General features: G+C 59.0%; 1 protein-coding gene and 1 long non-coding RNA gene across 7 annotated transcripts in view; one reads left to right on the forward strand and one right to left on the reverse strand.

Moving 5' to 3' along the window:
- The window catches only part of LOC129665791 (uncharacterized), a 24,036-nt gene extending 17,605 nt beyond the window's left edge, over positions 1-6,431 (reverse strand). Inside the window, exon 1 of the long non-coding RNA XR_008718421.1 lies at positions 5,399-6,431. This is a non-coding gene — a long non-coding RNA (uncharacterized LOC129665791). The remainder of the gene's footprint in view (positions 1-5,398) is intronic.
- The window catches only part of Gcgr (glucagon receptor), an 8,275-nt gene continuing 1,175 nt past the window's right edge, over positions 4,224-11,323 (forward strand). The window contains exons 1-12 of one of the 6 annotated variants that reach the window (XM_055592652.1): positions 4,800-4,878; positions 6,438-6,549; positions 8,247-8,374; positions 8,458-8,560; positions 9,379-9,486; positions 9,561-9,682; positions 9,767-9,873; positions 9,961-10,117; positions 10,193-10,352; positions 10,425-10,485; positions 10,741-10,810; positions 11,096-11,184. In XM_055592652.1, the coding sequence (XP_055448627.1) occupies positions 8,324-8,374; positions 8,458-8,560; positions 9,379-9,486; positions 9,561-9,682; positions 9,767-9,873; positions 9,961-10,117; positions 10,193-10,352; positions 10,425-10,485; positions 10,741-10,810; positions 11,096-11,184 (1,028 nt within the window). In that variant the 5' untranslated portion in view covers positions 4,800-4,878; positions 6,438-6,549; positions 8,247-8,323. Of the gene's footprint in view, positions 4,879-6,437; positions 6,550-8,246; positions 8,375-8,457; positions 8,561-9,378; positions 9,487-9,560; positions 10,118-10,192; positions 10,353-10,424; positions 10,486-10,740; positions 10,811-11,095; positions 11,185-11,323 lie in introns of all 6 variants that reach the window. The other 5 variants (XM_055592651.1, XM_055592646.1, XM_055592647.1 and 2 more) reach the window with 5 other exon arrangements.

Genomic DNA, 11,323 nt, shown 5'->3' on the forward strand with positions numbered 1-11,323 from the left:
CTTCCTTCCTTCCTTCCTTCCTTCCTTCCTTCCTTTCTTTCTCTCTCTCTCTTTTTCTCTCTCTCTCTTTTTCTCTCTCTTTCTCTCTTTCTTTCTTTCTTTCTTTCTTTCTTTCTTTCTTTCTTTCTTTCTTTCTTTCTTTCTTTCTTTCTTTCTTTCTTTCTTTCTTACAGGGTCTCTCTGTTTTACATAGCCCTGCCTGTCCTGGATTCACTTGGAGGACCAGGCTAGAACTCGCAGAGATCCACCTGCCTCTGCTGCCTGAGTACTGGGGTTAAAGACCTGTACCACCGTGCCCGGCTATTCTTTATTTCCTAGTGTGATCAAATGACCAAGGCAGCTTATAAAGGGAAGGTTTTTGAGCTTATGGTTCCAGAGGAAGGTGTAGCAGCAGCAGCAGCTGAGAGGTCCATTTCCAAATGCAAGCAGGAAGCAGAGACTGAATGAGAAATGAGTTCACACTCTCAAAGCCTGGCTCCCGCACGCGTTCTCCAGCAAGGATGCAGTTCAGAGTGTTGGTCCAGCGGTGTGAGGCCCTGGCTCGCTCCCTGGCTGCTGTGATTGTGCACACAGGAGCCGTGGTGGTTTGAAATAGTCCACATAGTCTTGAGCATTTGTACACTGGGTCCCAGGCTGCCGGCACTCTCTGAGATGCGTCAGAGCATTTCCTGATCTTTCAGAGGACCAAAGTTTGGTCACCAACACCCTTGCCCGGAGGCTCACGGTCCCCAGTGACTCCATGAAATCCAATGCCCCTCGGAGCCTCTTCAGCTGCATGTATGCACACACACAAACTCACAGGTACACACATAAGCACACATTAACAAAATGCCCCCCAAGCACTACTGTAGCCAATCATATCATTCATATCTGTAATCCCAGCACTTGGAAGACTAAATTTGGGATAGCCTGGGTTTCATAGTCCTGGGCTATCCTAGCTACAAAGGGAAGAGAGGGTCTCTTCAGCTACAAAGGGCTTCTGAGAGGAGTCTGAGCCATGGGAAATCCTGTCACAACAGAAAAGTGCTGTGCTGCCACAGCAGCCAGAGTAACTGACAGCACCTACCTGCATGCACCAAGCCCTGGATTCCTGCACAAAGAGCCCAGGATGGGGCAGGAATCCAGGCATGGTGGCGAATGCCTGTGATCCAGCAATCAGGGAGTGCTGGTGAAGATCAGTCACCTGAGGTCATTCTCGCCAACATCGACAGTTTAAGGATGGCTTGTGGTATTTGAGACCCTGAGCTAAATGGAGGGAGGGAGGGAAAGAGAAAGCACTTGAGAACTCCCTGGAAGGCAGTGCTGCAGATCTGCTGTTTCAGGGTGGCCTGGCATTACTGTCTTTTGCCCCATCTTGTGTGTTCTGAACAAACCTGCAGCCTGTCGTGGAACACAAAGTGGAGCATGTCCTGGGAGGTCGCTCTCACTAGCACCCTAACAGTGTGGCCACCAGGCGCCACACGGGTCCCCAGACACTGGCTAGCTACACATGGGAAGGCCCAGCCTCCTTCGTTCTCAGCTCTGCTCTGTTTACGTCCTCTGATCTGAGGAACTCAGAGCTCAGTGGTCAAGAGGCAGAATCACTTTATCCCGGGTTCTTGCACGGCTTGTGGGAACCGACCGCCAGGCACTGGCAGCCAGGACTGGGGCCTAGGGAAGGCACTTGCTGAGGGCAGACCAAGATAGGGAAAAGTAGCTGAGGGAGATGGCGCTGAAGAGTCTGTGCTTCTTAGAGCTCAGGCTTCCGGCTGAAGTGGAATTCTTGTTTAATTTTAAAAGTTCACATCTGTTTGTTTATTGTATGTGTTGGGGCGCGGTCTGTGCGTGCTACAGGATTCAGCTCTCCTCTTCTACCAAGAGGGTTCCAAGGATTAAACTCAGGTCCTAAGGCTTTACAGCAAGCGAGTTACCATCTTGTCAGCCCCCAAACAGTATTTTTAAATTTTTCATTATTAAAGGCTGGAAAGATGGCTCAGTGGTTAGGAGTGCTGGCTGTTTTTCCAGAGGACCTGTGTTCAGGTCCCAGCGCCCACAATGGGCCTTAGAACTGCCTATAGTTCCAGCTGTAGGGGATCTGACCTGACATCCTCTTTTAGCCTGTGGGGCACCAGCCACCCATCTGATACACAGACATACACGCAGACAAAACAACCCACACACATAAATAAATATAGTAATTTAAACTATTCATTAACATTTGAATTACTAGCTGGATGTGGCGAATGCCTTTAATTGCAGCACCCAGGTCTATATAGTAAATTCCAGGGCAGGCAGGGCTACATATGGAGGACCCTGTCTCAAAAAAATATCATTGTATGGGTGTGTGTGCGTGTGTGTGAGTGTGTGCGTGCCTGTGCCTGAGTGTGTAGTCAGAGGTGTTTTCCTCTGTCACTCTCTGCCTGCCTCCTTTGAGACAGTATCTCTTGGTGACCTGGAGGTCACTGTTCTTCCGCTGGGTTAGCACCCAGCAAGCCCCAGTGGTCCAGGCTCCAGAACCTTCCACACCAAGCTGACAGGCACACATGTCTGGGCCCAGCTTTCGGTGTGTTCAGGGATCCAAAGTTAGGTCCTCATGCTTACACACCGCAAGCACTCCTGCTCACGGCGCCTTCCCTCAGCCCTAGAACTGGATCATACAAAGTGGAGCAACCATGGAAGTGTAAGCAGGCAGAGACTGTGAGGTAAGCCAAGAGCCCACCAGGGGCCAGGCAGCCATAGTAACCAGCCCAGCGTTCCTCTCCCATACTCCCAAAGCTGCCTCTTCCTGCTGCCCTCTCCCCACTCTGTGCTGAAGAAAACAAGGCCAGAGTGTAAGGTTCTCAGAAAAGGAAAGCGTCTGTCCTCCTCTGCAGGAAGCTGGGTGAGCCTTAGAACCAAGACAGGGGCCACCAAAGAGTGCGCCTGCTCCCACTCTGCCCTGGCCACGGCAGGCCGAGCACACGGGGCAGCACTCCTGCCCCTCAGTGTCCCTACCCCCAGAGGGGCAGACCCCGGCTGTGGAGCTCAGTCCAGCCTGTGCCCCAGGGAGGTGGAACAGGAGCTGAGGGGCTGCCTCTCCCCTCAGCGGGAGTGGCCCCCCACGCGGAACAAACAGAAGGTCTGCGCCTTCTAACCTTTGCCTTCTGGCCGTTGCCTGGATCAAAACAGAAAGGGCAGCTCCATGTTCTGGTGGACTTGTGAAAACGGGCACAGAGGACACAGCACCCCGGGGCTTCCCTCACCCCGACCCCTGGCAGGGCTATGCTGTGGACCTGACAAAGCAGGAGGTGCCAGTGGAGGTTGGAACATGGGCTGGCTCACCAGTGGGGCCCGTAGCAGGAGCACAGGAGCCAACATCCCCTAAACAGAACTGGATTCCCCAGGGAAGTCAGCATCTCAGCAAGGAGCAGTGGGCAGCTCCAGGAGGGACAGTGGGTGCCAGACAAGAGACCAGGTATAACCCAGAGGACAGAGACACTGTGATTGGCTGCTTCCAGAGAGGGGCTTGGCTTCTTGGCCGGTGATCTGCAGGTAGGAGGTGAGGGTTAGACCATGGGTAGGAGGCTTAGTCCTGGCAGGGCTGGTCTAGGGGCAGGAGAAAGCCAGTTCCCATCCTGAAAGCCACAGCCTCTGGGAGAAATTTCTAGACAGCAACGCAATACAGAATGTGGAGAAGCCAGACAAGGGGGGAGCCAAAAGCACCCTTGGGAGTTTCTGGTCCCAGGGTCACTGGGCAGGAGGGGACACGAGGCAGCAAAAGGCGGCTGGAGGGCTCACAGGGGGAGCAGCGGAGTGGGGGAGAAGTCCCCTCCAGGGCTGCGTCTAGGGGTGAAAGGGGCATGTGGCTCAGAAAAGGAGGCACCAGGGAAGGGAAAATCTGTGCAGACGGAGAGGCCAAGGTCAGCTTAGGGGCTATGGGATGAGCAGTGTCGGAGTGGGCTCACTGGCCTCACTCCTGAGGCCCACAGGAGATGTGACCTGGCAAACCTTTCAGAGCCAGCCACCACGCCTGTAAACCCAGCACTTGGGGAGGCAGAGACAGGCGGATCTCTGTGAGTTCGAGGCCAGCCTGGTCTGCTAAGTGAGTCCAGGACAGCCAAGGCTACACAGAGAAACCTCATCTCGAAACGACGTCTCCCCCCACCAAAAGAAGAGGCCCTCTTAGAGGATCACCCTGTCTGAAACCTGCAGAGCCCCCCCCCCCCCCCCTACCCTCCCCATCTCTGCTCCTCCCTACGGTGCAGGTGTGACTGCAATAGTTTCACCCAGGAGCCAGACAGATGGGGTTAAGTAAGAGACTTAATCCTTCCGGAAGGTCAGGACTGGAACCTGAACGTGGGACCCCAGGACAGAGGACAGTGGAGGAGAAAGGGCAGGATGAGTCACACCCGCTCGCTAGTTCCCCTGGGGAGCTCGGACCACCAGGATCAGCACCTGCCGGGTCAAGATTCACCCACGGAGGTCTCTGAGGTCCAGGGTGTGCACGATTGGATCCGCGGGGTTACACACACCCGGTGAGGGTCCCGGGAAGGGACCCGTGGGGTCGGAGTCCGGGTCAGGGCCTGTGCTGGGCTCTGTGTGCCAGAAGGGAGGGGGAACGGGCGCGCAGGATGCAAATCTGCAGAGCAAGCGATGCGCAGAAGAGATACCGGGTGACTCCGAGAGGGTCTGAGGCTCGGCAGGTCAGGCGCGGACCCTTGCTCCCCCTCCCCCGCCGCCGCTCCCGCCCCCGCCCCTCCCCCGCCGCCGCCGCCCAGCGTCGCTGCCGGAAAGTTTGCGAGCGGCTGGCGCGGAGCCGGCGCCGACCCCGGTGGCGCGCGGCGGAGAGCAGCAGCCGGCGGCGCCCAGAGTTGAGCGCTGTCGAGGACCACGAGCGGCGCAGCCCAGCCCCGGAGCACGGTGAGCATTAGCGTCGCCCCGAGGGGACGGCCCAGGCGGTCAGGGGACGCTGGAGCACGGAGTGACCAGGGCGGGAGGAGCAGGGGAGTGGGCAGCTGGCCCCTGCGTGTCCCCCGTCGAACACCTCGGGGGATGTGTGTCACCGTTAGAGTCACCTGAGCCCTAACCGTCTCCGACAGGGTCTTAGGCGTTCCTTCTTTCTGTTCTCTGGGAACGCAATCCCGAAGGCACGGCAGGTGGGGGCAGGTGTGGCCCCGCGGTCCCCCTGAGCACCCACCGTCCCTCCCGGGGGCTCGCTCGTCCCCTCCCCGAGGACTCCCTAGCTGTGACCCAGGCTTGCCGGGAGGTGTGCAGGCAGGGCGCATGAAGGGCGATTCTCCCCAGCTCACAGTTGTTTACCCAGATCCCCCGAGAGCGAGCGCAGGTCGCCGCCTCGTGCTGCTCCTGGCACCCCAGCGGCCCCCTCCCACTCCAGACCCACAAAGTTTTATGTCGCGAGCGGAATCGGCTGATCCCTCACCTCTTGGCTCTGGCATCCTGCGGGGATCGGAGCGGGGATACTTTTCTGTCCTTCTGTCTTGGAGACATAGAGGGGAACCCAGAGCTCACCCTAACTGGTGAGGGCTGCCCGCCCCCTTTCGGAGGAGGCTTTGTCAGCAGCTTGTGGCCCCTGCTCCGGCCCCTGCTCCTGCCCCTGCTCCTGCTCCTGCCCCTGCCCCTGCTCCTGCCCCTGCCCGGGGCTGCGACCTGGCTTAGTTTCTCTGTTTTGACCGATACCCTCTTCCAGCTGATAACTTTAGGGATTACCTCGCCAACGTTGGCGCCCACTGACCCAAGAGCAGCCCCTGTAATGCCTCCCTCGGCCGCTGGGCCATCCATCTGACCCTCAGCCACCCGCACAGAAAATCTGTGCACAGGCAAACACCGAGTGTCCTTTGTCCTGTTAGAGCCTGCTGGGAGCAGTGATGGCATGGGGCAGTGCCAGTCCGGTGGCTGGTGTGCCAGATGTGCGCTGTGGAGAAGGGGACACAGGCAAGAGCCTGCTCTAAACACAAGACAGGCTCCCGTCTTAGGAATTCAGACTCCCGCCGTCCATGTTCCCCTGCAGCTGGGCCTCACAAAGCTGGAGACCTGAGATGGATTTCAGCAGCTTGCTCCAGGGTGGGAGGAGGGTAGGGTCCCTGTCCTCTGTCCCTCTACCCCATCAGGGAGGGTCACAGGGCGGAGAAAGGGTTAGACCTGCAGCTCCAGCACAGCAGCTCCAGGGCAGCGCACACACTGAAGCCTGTCACCCCAGGGCTAGGCCTGAGCTTTCACTGGATGATATTTATCAGTGCTGATGGGCCCCACTGTGGGGTACACAGCCTGACAGTCCTATCCCACAGATGACAAAGCCCGGCGCCACCCAGAGGCCCATTCCCTGTCAGTGAGAGGGAAGGGCGCCCTGTTGGTCTTCCCTGCCTTCAGCCTCATGCCCAGGGCTCTCTGCTGACACCCCAGAGTCTCATCCTTGTGTGCCTGAGAATCAGCCCTTATCCTTACTCCCCTACCATCCACAGGAACAGAACGTTCACCTGTTTCTGCCAGAGACCCAGTTGGTGGTTACTGAGCCTGCAGTAATCCAGCCCTGAGTGTGTCTGAGCCCGCCCGCCCGCGTCTCAGCACTAAACTGTGTGTGCGGAAATCCTCAGGAATCCGTCTCCCCTTTGTTCTTATGTGTTGTTGGTTGGTTGGTTGTTCGAGACAGGGTTGCTCTGTGTTGCCCTGAGCCCCAAAACTCGGAGGTCTGCCTCCCTCGTGCCGGGCCAGCGCCTCCTGGCCATTGAGCACATTTCCAGCTCTGAGGCAGAGCTGGGTAATGAGGACTGTCCTCCCCTACTGGCCTGACTGACGCTGGCCTTGGACCAGCGTCCTTCCTCACCAGGCCCCTCACCTGTAACTCCATGATCGATCCACCCATGCTGGCCATCCTTGCCACTCTCACGCTGCCCTGAAAGCCTTCCCATCTGTACCCTTCCTCTCTCAGGGCCTCTGGGAGACCCCGTGGGGCAGGCACAGCGGGTGAAGGGCCAGTTTGTATTCTGGGCTCCCTGTATCCAGCCCACAAGTGCCCGGGCAGCAGCAAGCCAACGGGGACGTTTGCTTGAAATCAGGAGAGTGAGGCTGCTTGGAGACCCCAGGGATGCGGACCTGCCTCTCCCCTCAGCCTGTTGGCTGCTGTGTTCCTGGCAGCCACCCTCTACTCTCTGGGTATTTTGCCTTGAGTTTCAGGCACCACAGACCCGAAACTCCTTGCTCTTGAGCAGGGCCTGGTGGCCAGGGGCTAGACTCAGGAGTCCCATAGCAGGTTGTGACCGCTGTGACTGCTGTGGGCAGACAGAAGGGAGCACTATTGAGCTGTTGCCTCTAGAACAAAGCTGGACTTAGCTGAAGCGCAGGGGTCCTCTTCTGCCAGCTGGGACCTGCAAGTGTCTCCTCCTTAGCCATAGCCATCCTCCTCTCTTCTCATCTCCACCCTCCCTCCACTTCCGCCTTCTGAATGCCAGGACTGTAGGCATGTGCCGCCATCCCTGGCTATATATTTTATGTTCTGATTGTGGATACACAGGAGAGGCCCCTCAAAGCTCTGGGAGCTCAAAGTTCGACCTCCCATTGCCCTGAGAAGCTCTTCTCTCTTCTCCCATGAGAATCCATCAGAGCCCAGAAGGGTTCTGAAGTGCGTGGGGCTGATGTGCGTGGTTACTACTGCCCTGGCCCTGGCATTCCCACGTCCTGCAGGAAACCTCAGGCAGAGGGGCCCTCATTTGGGCCCTGGCAGTAGTGGTGCTAATCTCAGAGGAATGTCCTGCCAGCTAGCCCATGGCATCCCAAGGGACCCAGAGGCCTAGCCTGAGAGCCTTGTCCAAGGCCCACTGCATTATGTGGGCATACTGACCCTGAGGAAAGGGACACAGGGTGGCAGAGATTGCTTGGGACCGCCCCTCCTACACCTGGCAGACTAGGAACTGCTCTGGAGCGAGGGCCAAGGGCAATGGGCCTGGGTACCTGCAGGGCCTTATCCTGTGTCACAGCGCCCGGCCAGTCAGCCTTCCTCAGGGCTATGAATAGGTGGGGCGGTCTGGGCCCCGCCAGGCAGCACGACTGAGGGAGGAGGGGGTAGCTGAGGGGTTGGTGCTACTCTGAGAGTTCTGGGTGGCCAGATGGGAGGTGACTGCGCTGAGCCAGCCACCCCTGGGGACGGGGAAGTGGCAGCCCACAGCCCCCTCCGCAACCTCAGCTATCAGGAGGCTGCAGGCTCAGAGGCCTGGTGACAGGGGACAGGATCTCTGTAGGCTCTCTCCAGACGCTACCATTCTGGCTCTCTGCAGCCCGAGGAGGACTGCGCATACCCCAAGGAGCCAGGCGCTCATCCCCTGCCATATGTGGGGGCTGGCTACCCAGAGGCATGCCCCTCACCCGGCTCCACTGTGCCCACCTGCTGCTGCTGTCATGGCTGGTGAGTGCCGAGCACCCCATACCCCTCTCGGGGCGGGCGGCCCACTCTGCACAGAAGTGCTGATAGCCCCCTGTCCCTCCTAGGCACGAGCACCCTCAGCCCAGGTGATGGACTCCCTGTTTGAGAAGTGGAAGTTCTACGGTGACCAGTGCCGCCACAACCTGAGCCTGCTGCCTCCGCCCACCGGTGAGCCCCCGCTACAGATGCCCGTGCCCGCCCTCTGCCCGAATGCACAGACCTGAGGGGCGGGAACAGTAACGCTCAGTGGCTGTTTCGTGCCAGGACGCCTGCCTCCAGTCAGGAGACAACAGAAATGCAGAGCTGGGCCACAGCTGGCACGCTGCGCTGTCCTCCCTGCTGTGGGATGCCCCATTCCCAGCCAGCGATGCCCTGCCGTCACCACTCACACTGGGTAGTGATAGGGACTGGGTGGGTGTCAGGGAGAGTGGGTTCATACAGTGGAGGGAGTGCCAGGAAGACAGGGAAAGATGGAGGGCCTATGGGCGGAACGGCCTGGAAGGGTTGCCAACATCTGGCAAGGAATGTACTTCCAGGTGGGAGGAGCCAGGGAGATGGCTCAGCAGAGAAGCCGCTGCTGGGACCCACGTGCTGAAAACAGATAACTGACTCTTACAAGTTGTCCAATGACCCCATATACCTGTAAGCACACAGGTGTGCTTCTGGGTGCGAGTACATGTGCACACTCACGATAATACAGAAGTACACGTAAAAAACCAAAAACAGTAAAAAAAAAAAAAAAAAAAGGCAGAGGGTAAAGACTCAAAATGGTCTGGGGGCACATTTGAGATGGGGGGTCTCAGAGGAAAGGTACCTCGGGCAAACTCAGATGTTGTCTGGAGTCCAGGAGGCAAGATAACTGGCCAGAAAAAGCCCCTTGCTGCCCCGGCCAGGGAGGCAGCCCTGTGAGGCAGCTCAGTAAGACAATGGTGATGCCCAGGGACCTTCCGGCCCTGACGTGGAGCCCCCCCCCCCCCGCCTCACAGAGCTAGTGTGTAATAGAACGTTCGACAAGTACTCCTGCTGGCCCGACACACCTCCCAATACCACAGCCAACATTTCCTGCCCCTGGTACCTGCCTTGGTACCACAAAGGTAAGGCTGGGAGCCGGGGAAGCTGAGGGGCGGAGCCTAGGGGTGGGCTGACCAGAGCTTGCACCCTGTCCCAGTGCAGCACCGCCTGGTGTTCAAGAGGTGTGGGCCTGATGGGCAGTGGGTCCGAGGGCCACGGGGGCAGCCGTGGCGCGACGCCTCCCAGTGTCAGCTGGACGAGGAAGAGGTCGAGGTCCAGGTCAGCTCTGGAGGGCAGTGTCACACGGGGCTGGGCGGGGCTTGGGGGGGCACTGCCCAGCCCCGCTCTGCTCCTGGTTTGCAGAAGGAGGTGGCCAAGATGTACAGCAGCTACCAGGTGATGTACACTGTGGGCTACAGCCTGTCCCTGGTGGCCCTGCTCCTCGCCCTGGTCGTCCTGCTGGGCCTCAGGTACACTGCTCCGCTCATGCTAACGCCCAATGTGGCAAGGGGAGCGGAGGGACAGGGCAGGCGTGGCGCTGACCTGCTGTCGTCTAGGAAGCTGCACTGCCTCCGGAACTATATCCATGCGAACCTCTTCGCAGCCTTTGTGCTCAAGGCCGGCTCTGTGCTGGTCATCGATTGGCTGCTCAAAACACGCTACAGCCAGAAGATTGGAGATGACCTCAGCGTGAGCGTCTGGCTCCGTGATGAGGTGAGCCTAACCTTGTTGCTCACCAGCCTGTGGGGGGGTGGTGTCAAGGACCCCCTCATGCTTCATGTCGTACAGGCGGTGGCCGGCTGCCGAGTGGCCACGGTGATGATGCAGTACGGCATCATAGCCAACTACTGCTGGTTGCTGGTAGAGGGCGTGTACCTGCACAGCCTGCTGAGCCTTGCCACCTTCTCCGAGAAGAGCTTCTTTTCCCTTTACCTGGGTATTGGCTGGGGTGAGTAGGTTGTGGGGAGGATGGGAAGGGAGCTACCCAGGGCCATGAGGCCACAGCTGCTGCTTTCCACAGGTGCACCCTTGCTGTTCGTCATCCCCTGGGTGGCGGTGAAGTGTCTGTTTGAGAACGTCCAGTGAGTATGGGTTAAATAGGACCGGCTGGGGCGGCTGGGGCGGCTGGGGCTGGTCTTTGTAAAGTGACCCTGGGCAGGAGGGAGATGGGTTGAGGGTCGCACCTTGGTCAGAGGTGTAAATCCAGGGTTGGGGCCTGGGGTTCACTGAAGCCCTCTCCTTGACTTTTGGGAGGCAGTCAGGAAACCTCCAGCAGATACGGGGAGGGGCTGGGAGGCTGCATGCATCTCCAGGATGTGAGCAATTGGCCCCTGCAGGTGCTGGACCAGCAATGACAACATGGGCTTCTGGTGGATCCTGCGAATCCCTGTCTTCCTGGCTATACTGGTGAGGAGACACGGCCCTGCTCCCCTCAGCAGGCAGAGGAGCCCTGGCTCGGCGTTCCCAGCTCTCCCTTCCGCAGCCATCTCAGAGGATGGAGGGTGGGGAATCCCAGCACTTATCCCAGAGGCAGCGCGCCCTGGGCTGCGCACCAGGCTGCCCATCCTTGGCTGGTGCCTGCCAGCCCCAGGCCCACTTGGCAGTAACTTTGCCTGTAGTGGGTGCATACGAGGAGTGTGCAGGGCCTGGGAAGCTCTTAGGCTGCCCCTGACCTTTGTCTTCCTCACACAGATCAATCTCTTCATCTTTGTCCGTATTCTTCACCTGCTTGTGGCCAAGCTCCGAGCCCGTCAGATGCACTATGCGGACTACAAGTGCCGGTGGCCAGGGCGGGGCCAGGGCGGCGAGGGCGGGGCCAGGGCCAGGGCCAGGGCGGCGAGGGTCGGGGCCAGGGCCAGGGTGGCGAGGGTTGGGGCCAGGGCCAGGGCCAGGGCGGCGAGGGTCGGGGCCAGGGCCAGG

This window comes from Psammomys obesus, unplaced genomic scaffold (assembly GCF_907164565.1).
Source record: "Psammomys obesus unplaced genomic scaffold, mPsaObe1.curated_primary_1811, whole genome shotgun sequence".
Lineage (NCBI taxonomy): Eukaryota > Metazoa > Chordata > Mammalia > Rodentia > Muridae > Psammomys > Psammomys obesus.